Here is a 17,176-nt window from a genome sequence, read left to right on the forward strand (position 1 = left end):
GTCCGGTATGCGTAAGTTTTTTCCTAGGAGAGTCAGGGGAAATTACCATATATGGGCGTGGTTAACTACAAGCTCGGTCAATTTAGTGGACACTTAAAAACTGTAGTGCTAAGGTAAATGTCGGGCTTTACTTTTCTTTTATAAAGACATCCTCTAACCAACTAATTCCCCGCCAAGAAAAAATTGACCACATACAGACTCGAACCCACGGCCTATGGCTCTAAATGTAACGCTCTTTGAAGAGAGCTACCATGCAAATCGGCAAAAAAAATTGTTTTATGTTATAGTTAAAAGTTTGTGTACCCCATTATGATAATTGCCCCCAGCCTTCCAACGAAAAATGCATGCGCAACGGTTCAGATGCGCCTATTTTATAATAATTACCCCTAACCGTCCTAGGAAAAAAACACGCGTCCGGTATCACCTGGGGGGGGTCCTACAGATATAAATATATCATGATGCAACATGTCAAAGATAGCCATGGGTCCTATATTTAGATGTACATGTAGGCTGTTAATGTTGGTAACCAATTTGAAAACATGCAAGACTCTTAAAAATGCGTAGGATAGGCCTAGGAAGGGAGCAACATTGTGTTGCATATGGAAACAAGCAAAAGAAACATACATAATATCTAATTATGCGTAAAGACACGGCCGGAAATACCCGAACATCAACGATGCTTTCCGAATGTGGACGGGGCGAGTTCACAACATTTCGGCTATTGTTGTGGCAAAACTTATGCTGTTTCTATTATCACCTCCTTGTGAAAGGTTTTCCGTTTTTGCGTGTCTGATGGTACGAAAAATCTATTAAAATATCACAATAAAAAATTACATTTGCATAAATTTTGCACATTAAAATGTTCAACCATTCAGAAAGATATACAACATCAATTAAAATCTAAAACACTCGACGAAAGAGGTCAAGGTTTGGTATAACTGGTAAGCAGTATAGTTTGTAAACAAAACACCAGCATTTGAGCTTTAATACAGTCTTGAAAGGTATCCGCGTTAAGGATGCGAACCACTGTGGGGTAAAAACTTAATAATGTGCAAATAGAACCGGACTTAATTGAACGATAGTAGTTTTTTGACCGCATGAGCTGGAAATGATTGTGTACCGGATGTCAACTTGTCCTCTACAATACACTGGACTCTCTTCTTGACCCGAGAATGTTACATATTTTTAAGTGCTGGAAGTTGACATCCAATGATCTTACTTACAGTACAGACGATCCGCGGAGACGCTTCCTATCATCGACTGTAGCATTGCATTATTGATTGTGTCAAAACAATCTCAATCACTGCCCAGCAGAACTTCAATAGCAGCCTTTAGGCTAATATGGAAACCCCTCCAGCGTCTTAAAAACAATCTTTGTTGAGCTTTCCTAATAATATAATCTGTGTGAAATCCCAAGTCAAATCAGCTGAAATATTAACACCAAGAAACTTGAATTACTGCACTCTTTCAACTTCTAAGACATTTATGACTAAGGGAACGATATTAGAAGGGGTCTTCTAGTGTGTTCTAAAATACAGGCAAAACGCCGTAAGGCACGAGTACAGACGTTTTAGAGTAATAAAAACGAGTGGGCGTATGGATCGTGCGCCATCAAAGGACAGCGCTACGAGTCTGAAATCGTTCGTGACTGGTCAACTGACTACCGCATAGCCAAATTGCCCACGTCGGTGGCACATTAAAGATCCTTTTTTCTGCTACGTAATACTATGGAAATACCGACCAGTATATTTGTCAACCGTTGACGATAATTCTTCAGAAAATGAACAAGACTTTTTTTGTAATGTAATATTTTGGTTTAGAATGAAGACTAAAAAGCGAATAATCAAGAGATACCTCAAGCAAAGTGAAGACGCACCTTTCTTTAACGATGGGAGTTTACCAGTGAGCCCGTATTAATAAATAAATAATTTTCCAAATAATCGTTTCCAACTAAACTTGAATTTGAATGAAATCTGGTACACTAAGTTATTTGATTACACATAACATAACAGTTTGAATTCCCCAGACTAAAGACATTGTCGCTATACCTCATGATTCGGGATAAGCTTTTGCATAACGCCAAATCAACTTTTAACCCTGTCGACACCCAGTCTACTGTCATCTCAGTCGATACCCAGCCTACTGTCGAGGCAGGTGATACCCTGTCTACCGTCAACCCAGTCGATACCCAGTCTACTGTCAACCCAGTTGATACCTAGTCTACTGTCAACCCAGTCAATACCCAATCTACTGTCAACCCAGTTGATACCCAGTCTACTGTCAACCCTGTTGATACCCAGTCTACTGTCAACTCAGTCGATACCCAATCTACTGTCAACCCAGTCGATACCCAGCCTACTGTCGAGGTAGGCGATACCCTGTCTAATGTCAACCCAGTTGATACCCAGTCTACTGTCAACCCGCTCGATACCCAGCCTACTGTCGAGGCAGGCGATACCCTGTCTAATGTCAACCCAGTTGATACCCAGTCTACTGTCAACCCTGTCGATACTCAGTCTACTGCCAACCTAGTCGATACCCAATCCACTGCCAACCTAGTCGATACCCAATCCACTGTCAAGCCAGGTGATAGCCAGTCTACTGTTAGCCCACATGATACCCAGTCTACTGTCGATTGAGTCATTGTCAAATCTGTTGTCCCAGTTGGTGTCAATACTGCCTCGTCAATGTTCTGAAACAAAGGCTGATGGTCACTTTACACCCTCGTACCTTACTGGTCACGTCTTCAAGGAGCTCCTCACTACCAAGGGTGTCATCGCCTGTGGTTCGGCATGCCAGGGATGAGCCTCAATGCCGCTCCTTCAGTCTTCTAGAGGTCAGCCGTGGAGAGAAGATCTGCCAGTTGAATGGCATCACTCGACATGAGGCGGGATCCCAACCGAAAGTACTGAACAGATTTTGCAACTATTTGCAGAGACCTACTTAACAATTTAGGTCGCGAAGGAAAAACAAGCTTTTCAAAACTGATTTTACAACGACTGTCAAAATGACATATGGACGATGCAAGTAATCCACAGGCCTACACAGGCATCTTTTCGAAGTGATACCCATTTATCTTGCCTAGGTCGTCAAACTCTAATCACTGTCACTTGGAATGGCGGACACAAGTTTTGATTAACTTGGAAAATAAGTTTCCAGACTTTTCCTCAGTAAGGTAAACAATTATGTAGTCGTTCTGTTTTGATGTCGTTGCATTATTATTGCAAGCCTCCTGTCTTAATTCAGGTCGTTGGTCGAGGTCAGAACGGTTACTGTCACCAACGCAATAACTTCGCAACGTTTTTTGTAATGTGCGCGGTTCTTGCAGTCTTTAATAAAGCTAAGACCTCACACGTTATAAGAATAAATTATTATTGATTGTTATCGAAGGAAAGCAGGCAAGCGTTAAACTGTCCAGTTATTGCATTTAGTTCATGAAATAGGCTCAAGGTCTTCAGCTATCACAGTACACTACCAGAGACCAGTAGCAGCATTTTTGAGAACAAAATCTTAGACTATTTTTTGGCAACAACTTTAAACCCTCAGCACTGGGACCTGATAGATTTTGAAGCATCGCAGTAGTCTCGTTTGCTAAAACATGGAATCTTTAGGTATATTTGTGATGGCATTCCTCGGCGTAGGATCGGCTGCAGTCTGCAGCAGTTTCAAATGGTTTAATGGCAAACGCTACTGTTTAGTCGACGTGTACGTAACATGGGAAAACGCAAGGTCGACGTGTACGTAACATGGGAAAACGCAAGCGCGATCTGCTCTGGTATTGGAGGTGGTTTAGCAGTTCCCAACTCCCTCAGCGAGCAAACGTTCCTCCTCGACTTCGCCGCCGGAGAATTTGGAGAATCTAACGTCATGTGGATCGACTGCAAAAAGATGTCGGCAAATGGAGAATGGCTCCACGCTGATGGCTCACAGTGCGAGTACAATCATTGGAGGGATGCCGATCCAGTTGGGAATTACATTTATCAAAAAAACTGTGGACAAATGTACCTGTACAGCGGTAAATGGTTTGCCAGTGAATGTGACAAGTACTTTTATGTTGCTTGTGAGTTTGCACCGATTGACGAATACACTGAGCGCCCTACGCTGCCGATGGTTTGCCAGGAGATCAACGTTGCTGGCCGCCTGCAGTCCACAGAGTGACTGACCAAACCACGGAGAAGTTTTCCGTCTTGGGCGTGCCGGGTTAACTGTCTCTTTACATCAAATAGTTAGATGTGAAATTGTCCATCGTTTATTAAAGTTCCCACAAGAGTGAAAAGGACAAATAATTCGGCAATTCTCTCTGGCAATGAACCAGATTTTGAACAGAACTTGTCTGTTCAATTCAAATAGAACTGGTGTGACATCACGCGAGCAGAATATTGGTGAATATAATCTTTTAATCCTTAACAGTCGCTCAAAACTATACTTTGCCTTTTTAGTACCAAAAATTCTTTGTAATACGTTTATTTCGTGTACAGAATCAAAATGTGTTTGTTATAGTTTTCAATTTAACTCTACAGCTAAAACCTACATAGAATACAGTTTAACGGTGTTTTGTATCGCGCTAGCTGCTTGTTGGCGTGGACATAGTGTGTTCTTACAGAAGATGATGGTTGATTTTCACAAACATTTCACCTACCTACTTAACCTTTCTTCAATATGTCATACATCAAATTTTATTCATCCTGACTGCCGGACATTTCTCTCAATAAAAATGACGTTTATTTGTGCATGAAACAACGCCGGCAAGCCTAGACGGCGGCGGCGTAAATTTGTGCTGGGAAGTGTGGAGGGATGGACGATGGGAATGAGTGTGGTCTGCGTGGGTGGGGGTGTGTGACTTGCCTGGCCATGGAAATTTGAAAGGGGGCGGCTGACAGTTATTGAACATTCTGAAGTGGGAAAATACCTGAATATTACGCAACAATTACAGGTATTGCCTCACTTTTTTAATTTAAAAAATGAAAGCGATATGACTTTCTAACCGTACTTTAGACATACCCATCGGAGCACAACGATGTAAATCTATAATTTGCTCCTATTGTATCATCGTCGTTCGTGACATATTCTGTCTTCAGAAAAAGTATGAGGGGATTATATCTCGCTTTTGATTCAAGATGGCCAGCTCGAGATTAAATTGTAATTGCAATTTAATATTTAATGAACATTTAATGGAATGTACATTTTAATGTCTATGTAATTTGCATGAGAGAAATGATTGGAGCTTTAATTTAGAATTGTTAATGTTGACCTGAAACAGGTAATTTGCTTTCATTGACTGCAGAAAAGAATGTCAGAACATGGAAATGAAAGAACATGGGGGGAATATGATTTTAACAAATCTCCTATTAGAAACCAAGTATCGTCTAGCATATTGTGCACTGTAAACATTCACTGTAATGAATATTTCTTATTTCATTCAAATGACAGAAGAAAATCCCCGAATGAACTCTCTGACCTCTTGATAAAGTAAACTCTGTCACCTTAAAGAACATGTGCTGGTCCGCAAACTATTCAGAACAGACCGGTTGGCATGGAAACAGTTCTGCGTACAGGGTGTCAACAACATCAAAATGATGAATGTCATCAAGTTTACACCTTTAGACACTTGCATTAGAATGTCATGTTATTAGATGAAAGCATGTTTCAGTTTGCATAATAACGTTAATAATGTTAATAACAATGTTAAGAATTATCATGTATCTTGATATCCACGTTGGCAGAGGGTCTTGCCCCCCAAAGGCCAGTTATGCCATCAATTTTTGATGGTTTAGTCTTGGGTATATCAGATGTCAGTTTTCTCATCAGTCATCTCTGCTGCCGCGTTAATCATCTCCATGCCTACTCCACTGACTTAAATCCCCACCTATGTATCAGTGTGTGGAAACCTTTCAGTATTCAGAACAGTTTGAACTGATATTGATTACCTTTTCATGTATAGAGCAGTGGCATAACTGGGCCTATATGTCCGGGGCCTCCAGGGGTGCACACATTTTTTTCAAGGGGTCACCACAAGAAAATCTGCAGCAGCTGCTTATCTAAATGAACTCGGGATTATTCACAGATTTCACATAGGGGGTAGGTATGCCTGTGCGCCCCCCACCCCGTAGTTACGCAGCTGCTACAGAGTTAACCCATACTGTATGAAGGATTCAGCATAATAATTATCCATGTTTATAGTTCTATGTTGACAATGTCATGTTATAAATTAGAGTCTATATGAAGCTGCCTCGTGTTCATTGCTTATTGTTGGTCAATTTTAGTGATAACATGAAAGAAATCATGTTTGGTAACATCTACAGATAAAAGCCAAACTTCATTCGTTTTTAAAAGTAGTTCCCTGAAATTTTATTTCATCAAGCTAACAAGTACAGAACACCTTACTACTTAATGTCACCCAATTTAAAATACAGGTGATTAATATTTCAATGCCTAAAGTCTAAGAAATTCCCATGAGATAACATTCAACATGATCCCATCTCTCTCCAGTCTGCAATAGTTGAGTTGCACACTGCCTCAAAGCACAGTGTTTTTAAATTGTTTCAAATGCAAGTTACAGTCAATTACTTCAAATGTTAACTAAATTCATCTTCCATAAGAAACGATTATTTATTTACTCCTATCATTCCAAAAAACACAAACATGGTTTCCATCATATCTTTGCAAATTCACCACACTGCACTGAATAATAAGAGCAAGCCCTATCTCATTCTTTCAACATTAGACAAAATAAGTATGGATCGATGGCGGTCTTACTAGTAAGTCTGGGAACCAAACTAGTCAGGGAAGATCCTCCAACCTCGTTTCCATGGGTACAATCTTGCTGCACTATGTTGATTCCTACCATGCCTTGCATGATCTTAACACTTGGTAGAGTAAGATTTAAATATCCCACTATTTAGGAGATTTAAATTAGGACTGTAGTCGATGTGTTCAGGCATAGCACAGAATTACGCGTGCGTGACGTGGTGAATACGTAGGTGTCAGTGTGTGGCTTTTGAAATACACGTGCAATTCATTTTACATTACGGTATAGTCATCTGGAATAGCCAGTCAGCGTCATATTCATTCTGCATGACCAGGGACTATACCTGACGAACACAATTATGGGTGCGGAAGGCACGGTTGGCAGGGCCAACGTGTGAACCATGCATGCAGCCCATAGGGTTGAGATGGTGTACCCTTAGGAACTGACAGCAAAGTGAATACTTTAGAGCATGGGCCTTGTCAGGATTATTTTCTAGGGGTAGGAGCGGCAGATTGTTTTTGTGAGGGGGGGTGCAAAGCACTCATTGGCAACAAACTGATACACCTTTTTCCGAGGAAGGGGCAATTCCAAGGTTTTTTTGAGATACCTTTTGATTTTTAATCCCTTTCCTCATTTTTTTTGCTGTTTTTCCCTTGTTAGTTTTCATTTTTTTTCTAGCCCCCCCCCCCAATCTGAACCTTACAACAAGCTAACTTAGTTTCCAGACTCTTTGGAACATTGATGAGAGGAAGAGGTGACATTTTTTCCATAAATATTTATGAAAATTATTGATCAATGATAAACCATGAATTCATGAAGCGTGACTACTTCACTCCTTTTAATCATGCAGGGAAAAAAGCTTAATTCCCTTGGACAGTGCGTGGCTTAATGGCACAAACCTAGGTGGTCTTCGCAGTGGTAGCCATTGAAATCCTGTTAGTGCATGCAAGTCTTGGTTACCTGCTGAACAAGGATGTCGGAAAAAATTACAGACAGGTCATAACCCACTTGCAGCATTATGGTAAAGCCCGTAGGTGGGTTGTCGGAAGCCTGACTAGAGTCGTGCGTGCATGCCCCCGGTAATCAAGATGTTTTCGCCCGTGATGTAAGAAGCATCGTCTGAGCACAGGAAAGCCACGGCACCTGCACACTCGTCTGACTCCCCGGGCCTTAAAGGTAAACAACAGTTGTATGCTTAAAAAGAAAGTAGCATGGACAGCCCAACATGGCAGAGTACTTAACCAACAACAAATGCAATTGATACGTGTGCAGAGCTATCAGCGTCTCGAAGCAAAACAGGGTGGAAAAAAGTTTTCAAGAATAAGAAGCTATGTATGTCATGAGGGCAAAATGAACAGGTGCATGCATACGTTTGAAGCAACACTTCCAAATCAAGAGCGAGACAAGGTGGGCTGACATCGAATTACAATCTGGCTTTGCAACTGAGCAGACCCATCTAATGCTTACCGTTTGATGGTTGCCGTCGATAAGGATAAATCCAGGACTGACTTGTCGCTCCACAACTAAAATCGAAGAAGGAAAATGCAAGGCAACAGGGCATTAATAAGTGAGTTGAGAAGTTCACATCAGCAAATCACTGCAGGGGTAAAAAAAAAAAGTGGATGCAGGATGACACTAATTCTGAACAGTCGGATGCTAATGCTCAGGATTGTTACAGACAGTTGAACAAAGAGCCAGGTGACAGATAAATTGGGACTTTACAATAATTTAGTGTTAGAATTTAGTGACTTTGCTAGCTTTACTTCGAGTCAGAAACAGAAATAGTAACTGACACCAATCAATCATACCAGTGTTGTGGTCAAGTACTTTTCAAGTTCCAAATTTCCTACCAAATACTGCACTGGCTAGGACAGAGCTACAGAACAATTGATTTTCAGTGGTGAATACACAAAGGGAAGATTTTAGAATGAATTTAAGACTCCTGACGCTTCCAGCAAAAATTAAGTTTTTAAGGATAAAAGTGCCGGGCTGAGTCCTTTTGTCATGAAAATTGAGTTTTTATTCTACAGCATTGCTCTGAAGTCATCAAATTATTTTGTTATCTTAACTTTGGGCATTTAGCATCCAATGCCTATACTTTGTTCCCTCCAAACCACTTTAAGAGGAGAACTTGGTACTTGAAAAGTACTTGACTACAACGAAACAGAGAGATTCCAGTTGGGCCAGTGTTTCATGTCTCCTCATTATCTCGAAATTTAGATCTACTCACAGCTTCACTGAACCTCGTCTTGATGATTCCTGGAGCGATGCAGTTGACTCGGATTCCCATGGGGCCACACTCACTCGCAAGAGCCCTGGTCATACCGAGTAGAGTGGTCTTGGAGATCGAATAGCACCCGAGCAACTGAGAAAGACAAGCCGACAAAACAAGAAACTAAGGATGTGGGAGCCAATACCAGAAGACAGCATGAGCCCTGTGCATTACCTGAAGAGGGCGCTGTGATATTTCTCTGCCCAATCTTCACAAAAAATCAGCGCAGAGATTTCAAACTTCATACGAGTCCATGTTCTGTGTCAAAGACTTTCAGCAGGTACAATGAAATGTTTTCCTTTAGCCTCAAAGGTAAAGGGCTTCAAACAGTCCCAACACCACGAACAAAACCAAGGTCAGAGTCACAGCTGAGCTTCGGTAAAAGCTCCAGCAAAGAGCTCTGTTCAACAATCCCTGGTCCTGGAGCCCTAGTCACTCATTGACAATTGGACATTAATACAGGCAGACATGGGACGGCAGTGAGTGTGTCGGTTACCCCGCACAGTAAACACAGTATATGTATCATCTCTTTTACTCTGATGCAAAATGTCACTGACTGAAAATTCAAAACACTTCCTTTCCACGAACGAACAAGGCTGTGTTCATAAAAGTTCGCACACACTTACTTTAAGCTTATCGCATGTACACGTAACTAAAGACACACTGCCTCTGCGTCTACATGAGAGTTCACATATATCCATCAAATGCAGCTTTCACCAGTACAAAGTGTGATATCAACAAAGCTGTACAGGGGATTAAACAATTGACTTCTTTGACTTACCGAGAAAGGGTTGTATCCGCCCACTGATGACACAATCACGATAGATGAACCTCTGAAATAAGCAACACAGTGCTGGGCCCAATTTCATGGCGCTGCTTACCGCAGAATTCCACACTTACGATCTCTATTCTGCGCTGACCAGGCTAGCAGAAAAATTCTGCGCTAACCTTTTAAGCACAGAATCCTTAGTTACGGGATGTACGCATGCGTACAAGCCAAAATTCCTTGCTAACCCGTGAAATATGTTGGCCGTAAACATAAAATTTTCTGTTACGGTAAGCTGCGCCATGAAATTGGGCCCCGATGTTGTGAAACTACCAGTCCATCCAATACACAGGACAGGGGCACATGGGAGCATGGTGGACCGACTTCACCGGTGTGCAGGGATTAATTCCTGCATAGCATGAGGTTACTAAAACACTCCTTTAAACTTTCCATGTGTCAAGTGATTGATGCTAGACACGACGACCAGCTGTCCACTAAAGCCACTACTTTCTCTGGGCTTGATTTTCTCCAGTTTGGTTTTCGGAGCGCACCGCATGGGTGGGGCTTTACAAGGGGTGTGAGCCTGGGGTGGTGACACCATCATCACCAGTGTTGTTGGCGGGAACATCACAAAAACCACTTTTAAGACAAATGGTGAACACTGACTTGGGAATTCTTTAGTTCTTACCTACAGCGTATCTACATAACTTGAGACTTGCACTCAGACTGAGGGCCTTGTGATGGTCTCGTTGGGTCTCAGCTATGACAAAGTTCATCGCTTCCACCCTCTTTCAAGCAATCTTTCAACAGATCTCTCATGCACAGAGCGCTTGTATATTTGCGAGTCAAACATACATGCGCTGCTCCTGCATCACTAATGTCACCAAAGTCTACAATTTCAAATACGTGAATATAATTCTTTGCAAAACTACATTTCCTGCTTCCTGCCCCAGACAGCGTGAAATACTTGTTCTCAATCAAGAAACTTCCTTACAGAAATGTGTCTGCTTACTTTCTGTCCACCATGTGTGGCACACACTCTTTAATGAGCAGGAATGTTGATTTTACATTGACATCAAAAATCTGCAGGGAAAACAAATATTGAAAATTACCGCAAAACTTGAATCCGAAAACACCTCAGTAAGCAATGATTAAAATTGTTCTTGACAACTCATTCTTATAGAGATTGCAAGTCAAGGTAACTAGCTAGGTATTACAAAAATCAAACAGGAATCAAGAAAACCCATGATAGTACTTTGATTCAAATCGGCAAATTGAATGGAGCATCATTCTATGATCACAGGTTCAAAACCCTCTCAAGCAAACAATGTAAATCGGATAAGTACCAGAAGCAGATTGTAATAGTGGAATAACCCAAAAGTCGCCAGCCTTTAAGACTATAACTCAGTGATCAATGTTTTACCGGTGCCGACAGGGAAACAACAAGGGGTAGGTAAGTGGCATTCTCCTGGTCTTCCATTTCATTGACTGAAGTTGGAATCTCCACAAGGCCAATGTTCAAAATGTATTTTGGTCATTTTCACTCTTTCTTTTTTCAAATGCCCAATTCTTCCGATGTCTCTCTACAAGTTTCTCAAGTGTTATTGACTTCAGGTTTACCAACAACACTTCTCATTGCTGGAAAATGTTGACAAATTTTTCAAACATTTAATTCCGGCAACTCACCTTATCCCATTGTTCTTCTGTGGTCTGTAAAGTAAAAGATAAGATATTTGGACTTCAAATGAGCAAAAAGATCAGCTAGATTCATACTTTTAATAATGGGCGAGTCCACATTTTGGCACAGTAAGAGAAAAACGAACATTTTCACCAAATTTTTGTAACTACATGTGAACAAAGGGATGTCCACACTAGGTAGGTCACGTAAACAAGTGTGTGCTTACCGGTGCCATGAAAATTGAACCCCCGGTCTCAATCCGACAGACCTGCTTAGCAGGGGATATTAGTTGGCAAATTAATGTGGCAAGCACAATTCAGCAGAGAACCAGTCAACAAAAGCAAACGTTACACGATTCTTTGGTAACATAAATATAAATATCAAAGTCTTCTGTGCTTGCCACAACTCTGTGCTTGAAAAAGGCCCCTGGCTTTCAGTTTGTTCAAAAGAAATGCAAAGAGAACTTCCTACTCACGTTAAGCATAGGTCCAAAGGCTGGGTTCACAGCCGCATTCGACACCAGGATATCTATTCCTCCATGCTTAGCTACAGTCTTCGGAAAAAGTCACAGAGAACAAATAAACCATCAAACTTAATATGTCTCAGAATTATCCTCAAAAAATTTTCATAGCACGTTTTCCACTTGCGACAGTAAGAGGCTACTTAGAGGGGCAAGACTTATAACATGATCTAAGGAGCTCAAAAGTTGATCAGCTACACAGGTATCAAACAAATTGTTAAAAAACTTGTTGTGAATGGCTGCACGGCATCGCACACATGTTCCAAACATTCCTGGATAAGGCTGATCAATGCTTTTATCTGGGCTGCTGCCGTGTCCATCACAAGACTGGTCACAAGTCCTTTCAAAGTCAAGTAACAAGTCTAGTCGGAAGGCCAATCACAAATACAAGGATCGAATACAATGACAAAGGAATGCTTTTATCACAGTTTATTTGAATAGCCTTTGACTTTGGCTTAAGACTGGATGCTTTGTAGTGGACTTGTGCTGGACTTGACTACAGTCCTTGCATTTATTAAATTACTGGTGGAAATATTTGAAAAGCAATAAAAACAGGATTTGAAGTTGCTCCACTTCAAAAACAGTTTGAATTGACTGCTTTGGAATCAGGCACAAACTCTGAAAACTTTCCAAGAATGAATTTCAACTATACTAATGGATTTTTTTCTTGATATTCATGGCCGACAACAAATTAAATTTGATCCTTTGAAGATCAGTTAAGTGAAGCTGTAATTGTGGCACATAAATGTAAATAATCTGCTGCCTGGTAGAAGGGTGTACATGTAAATAAGCCAGTGGTTGCGCTGTGAGTTGTGTGAGAAAATTGCAAGAACGCCGAGCGCAAGATGCTCATGTAGGATACAGGTACCTCATTGATAAGCTTTGCACGATGTTCAGCCTTTCCAACGTGACACACCATACCAGTGACACTGAGGTTCTCATCCTTCAACTCCTTGATGGCTCTGTCTACATTGTCTTGCTTACGGCTACTAATCACCACGTGGGCTCCTTCGCTGCCAAGCCTCTTGGCAATTGCAAAGCCTATTCTGTAGTTGGTAAATATTATTGGGACAGAGTCAGTAGTTCCATTGATTATTGAGCCCATCGATAAGACTGAAGTGCACCAAAAACTTTACACATTTCCTGAAATAAGAAATAGTTTGAAATTTCTTGGGTTCCTTTTAATGCAGAATTAAGCAAGGACAGGAATTGTTATACCATATTACTTTTTCACTGCTGGAATTGATGACATTGAACACTGTAATCCTTGACCTTAAAAGGCCAGATTAGCAGTTATGGTAATAATTACATGAAGGACCCACATCACATATTTTGTGGGTTCAATTTTGAAACTTTTCCAACTTCTTACTAGGTATCTACAACTCGCAAAGCATCTCTGCAGCCTCATCAGTCTTATTCCGGACACATGAATTCTCTTATTCATTCCCTGTACTCTTTCCTCAAACTTAACCCTAACCCTCCTCAGTCCTCCAACAGGTGAAGGATTGAGGAGGGTTAGGGTTTTAATACCCCAACATGCCCGATCAACCTCCAACTGTGGTTTTACTGCAAGCTAGCCTGTAGTTATTCATAAATCTAAAAATGCCGCTGTATCATTTTATATGCCCAACATGCCCGATCAACCTCCAACTGTGGTTCTACTGCAAGCTAGCCTGTAGCCTGTAGCGGATTCTCCACAAGCACGGTATTAAAGTTTTTCACACAGCCCCACTTCAGTTGCATCACCTGCTTACTTCGCACAAGGACCGACAGGACCCCCAGCGCAGACCGGGGGTGTACAGAATTCCTTGCCAATGCGGCAAAGTGTACATCGGCGAGACGGGCAGGGACCTCCCTACCCGAATCAACGAGCACAAAGCCCATGGTAGGAAGGGAGAGCTGGAAAAGTCATCAATAATTAAGCACTCCCACACTGAAGACCATCAAATCAACTGGAGCCAAGCTGAACTTATCACCAGCATCGAACGATGGTATCCCCGCCGCATTAGAGAAGCCATGGAAATCATCAAGCACGACACAGTTCCCCAAGACATCGGCTTCAACATCAGCGATATCTGGCGCCCCATCCTCACATCCCAGTCCAATGGGTCTCCTATACCCTAGGACTCCCTAGTTAGGTTTCCCCCTCAGTCAGCCTATGGGTCTTCTATACCCCTTGACACCCAGCTATTCACTCTCCCACTGCCAACTCCAACTGACACGCTCCGGTAAACACACACACAGGGCATGCAGCCCCAGGATCCAGTGCAGCATCCATTGTTCCCGCCATCACTGTTCCCGCCTTAACGCCTCACCGAGCTAATCCCTACATCTGGATCCCTCTCTACACCATATAAGCTCCACTCCCAGTTAGAATCCTGCAGTCTCCTGAAGACGGACAGAATACACTGTTCGAAACGTCAAGTTATTCCCCGGTTCTTCTCAGAACCACACATACTCAAAGAAGAGATAAATACATGGTGTTACCGCAATCTTTACTATAGATCTAGTTTCTTTCACCATGAAAACCTTTAAGTCTTATATAGCCTGTAGTTATTCATAAATCTAAAAATGCCACTGTATCATTTTATATGCCCAACATGCCCAATCAACCTCCAACTGTGGTTTTACTGCAAGCTAGCCCTTAGTTATTCATAAATCTAAAAATGCCACTGTATCATTTTAGATCACCTACAGTATAAGGTGAGTTCTGAAGACAAGAATAGGCTATTGTAATTTTGGAGTGAATCCATTTTTAGTTGCATATTCTTGATCTAAAGACTTACAAGTTTTAGAGAGTTTCAGGGACTCTTATCATTCTCTTAGTAATGAATCTCCTTTCCTTGCCAAAATCCTCCTACAAACAAAATTTAAACTAGCCAGACACAGGGTTGAAAGCCCCCCTCTGCTCTGAACAAAAAAAAAAGGAAAAAACTGAGAAAATAATTTTAAAAAACAACTGCAGCGCAACAATATCATTCTAAACAATGTATGTCATGTATCATTTTTCATCAGAGTTTCCACTTGTTAGCAAAAATAAAATGTTCATGGATCCACTCCTACTAGCATGACTAGCCCTGTGAATACCCCCAGAACTGTGGGGTCCAACGTCCACTCCGCTCCCACGAACGTTCATTTTTGCGGACACGACCATTTGTGGGAGCGGAGCCCACAGTTCTGGGGGTAGGCCTACCCTGTGAAGGTCATACTACTATCAGTACCCAAATATCTATGCCCAGTACCGGGTACACGTATATAGTATCTGTTTCAGTCAGAGTTCCACATGCTGACATCACTAATTTTACCTTGCAGTAGTTTATTAGGCCTAGCCATCAAATTTAGCAAGGAACTATTGGAACATTCTACCAACGTGACCACCAGAACTGGGGGTTCATGCGTTCCCACGGACGATGAACCCTACACTAAAAGGCTACAGGTCTGGGGTAGAAATATTTAGACCTACTTAGAAAACACTTAGAGTATGTAGAAATTTTCAGGCCAGTCCTAAAGTTTGTGCACAGGGTGTCAATTGACCCTGTGTATGGAACTCTTTCTAAGTTACATGTAGGAAAACAAGCCGCTCAAGACATTACGGGTGCACCCTCTTATTTAGGCCAGAAATATGTCCGCTGAGCTCATTAATAAAAGTTATACACTCAAACTATTCTATATTAGAGGGTCCTGAGAGCCATGGAACTGAGGAATTGAAGAAATATGAGACTGGACCTCTGGGCCGGACTCGGGGCTTCCAATTCTGAGCAACTTGGATGCAATCGGGCTTGAAAGTGGCACCATTTGAGCCATTTTGCCAAGGGATGGTTTTTCAAAATGGCTACTTTTTTGGATAGGGACTTTTTCGGCATTTTTGGGGTGGTCTGCTTCTGGTGAAAATTTCTCAAAAATTCATTGGTCAACCCCCCGAAAATTAAAAGGAAAATGAAAGAGGACATGTGGAACATCATTTTTCTGTGCAGCCTGAACACCTGTGGGAGTTGTGAGTATTTTAAAAATATTTGCGAACTATGGGGATTTATCACTGCTGTCTATGGGAATTTATTTGTAGTGGTGCACCAAACTCACCCGTCCGTGGAGGCCGTGACAATGGCAACTTTTCCGACAAGTCTTTTGCAAGCAGCCGCACTCGCCATTCTAACTGCCAAGCTTTGGTACTGACCACCTGGTGCAAGTTTTGTAAGAAAACCGCTCCTTAAAAACGCCCATAAATGGTGTGACGCGAGACTCATTATTCGTTTTGATAAGATCTCAGGAGACAATCTCACCAAAAAAACAATCTGTTCCCATCCAAAGTCCAGTCCGCGTTTACTTAAGTTATATCGTACTCGTAGCTAGCTAGCTAGTCAACGCATGATCTCAAACTCAAATGTGCTTTATATATACGCCTAGTTCCCAACAACCCATATAGCATGTTGAAGGGTTTACTTGTAGGAAGGATTGGGTATCAGTTTCAGAAAAGACCTGTGACCGGTGCTCGTGTACGTGAATTTGCGACCACAAAGTTCACTTCAGAGTGGAAAACTGATTTCCAGCACAAATTTACGTGACTATCCCAATCAATCAACAATTACTAGTATCAAAAAATAAATAAATAAAACATCTAAAGCAAAGTACCTATCATGGATACATGTACATTGTGAATCAAGGCTTGCCGGGTCAGGGTTACTTGACGTGTCAACACAGCACGGTCACCGAGTTTCTATTATACTCAAGAGGAAAAAAAAATTGAATCGTATCACTATCAGATGGCGCAGGTAGACCTTCTATACCCATGCATAGTAGTAGTATTAGTACTGTTATTTTGAACAAGCCAGCAGCGGAATATTAGAATACCAGTGTAGCGCTGAAAAACAAAGGAACGAACAGAACAAAAACGCAATGTGGGGATTCAAGAGTACATCTGATGAGCATCCTTGAGCGGTAACTTCGAGCATGGAGGAAGGAACACGAGCCGTCACCGTCTGTGTAGTGGCGTATCTCTGGGGAGGAGGAGTGAGGATTATGGGGGGGGGGTGACTTGCTCCTAAAAATAAAAGTGCGACGGAACAAATTTTATACAAGTGGTCCCTCAGGTTCTTAACTATCCTGATCCAGCTCATCAAAAATACAAAAATAAATCACGTAACTTTTGAAAGTGATAAAGTTTTGCACCGGTGTGTGTGAATGATCAGATAGGG

At 41.6% G+C, this 17,176-nt stretch overlaps 2 protein-coding genes across 2 annotated transcripts; one reads left to right on the plus strand and one right to left on the minus strand.

Moving 5' to 3' along the window:
* The first annotated feature begins 3,714 nt into the window (after nucleotides 1-3,714).
* Nucleotides 3,715-4,158, plus strand: LOC147798932 (tetranectin-like). Its single transcript, XM_087137849.1, has one exon. The coding sequence runs from the start codon at nucleotides 3,715-3,717 to the stop codon at nucleotides 4,156-4,158; it is 444 nt and encodes a 147-aa protein (XP_086993975.1).
* Nucleotides 4,159-6,323: 2,165 nt separating this feature from the next.
* LOC110981357 (dehydrogenase/reductase SDR family member 4-like) lies at nucleotides 6,324-16,367 on the minus strand. Its single transcript, XM_022238871.2, has 9 exons — nucleotides 16,065-16,367; nucleotides 12,853-13,030; nucleotides 11,940-12,017; nucleotides 11,473-11,496; nucleotides 10,799-10,869; nucleotides 9,802-9,853; nucleotides 8,979-9,113; nucleotides 8,216-8,271; nucleotides 6,324-7,917 (listed from the first exon to the last, which is right to left on the minus strand). The coding sequence occupies exons 1-9, from the start codon at nucleotides 16,226-16,228 to the stop codon at nucleotides 7,803-7,805; spliced, it is 873 nt and encodes a 290-aa protein (XP_022094563.2). The 5' UTR covers nucleotides 16,229-16,367; the 3' UTR covers nucleotides 6,324-7,802.
* Between the last annotated feature and the right edge of the window lie 809 nt (nucleotides 16,368-17,176).

This window comes from Acanthaster planci, linkage group LG06 (assembly GCF_054643075.1).
Source record: "Acanthaster planci isolate LZ-2023a linkage group LG06, COTS_SCS, whole genome shotgun sequence".
NCBI lineage: Eukaryota > Metazoa > Echinodermata > Asteroidea > Valvatida > Acanthasteridae > Acanthaster > Acanthaster planci.

Excerpts from the sequence above, each read along its gene's own strand:
- LOC110981357 (XM_022238871.2), bottom strand. The coding sequence starts at position 16,228 with ATGAGTCTCGCGTCACACCATTTATGGGCGTTTTTAAGGAGCGGTTTT. Across the intron at positions 13,031-16,064 it reads GTCACGGCCTCCACGGACGG|AATAGGCTTTGCAATTGCCA; the intron begins GTGAGTTTGGTG and ends TACCAACTACAG. Across the intron at positions 8,272-8,978 it reads AGACGAGGTTCAGTGAAGCT|TTGTGGAGCGACAAGTCAGT; the intron begins GTGAGTAGATCT and ends CTTCGATTTTAG.
- LOC147798932 (XM_087137849.1), top strand. The coding sequence starts at position 3,715 with ATGGGAAAACGCAAGGTCGACGTGTACGTAACATGGGAAAACGCAAGC.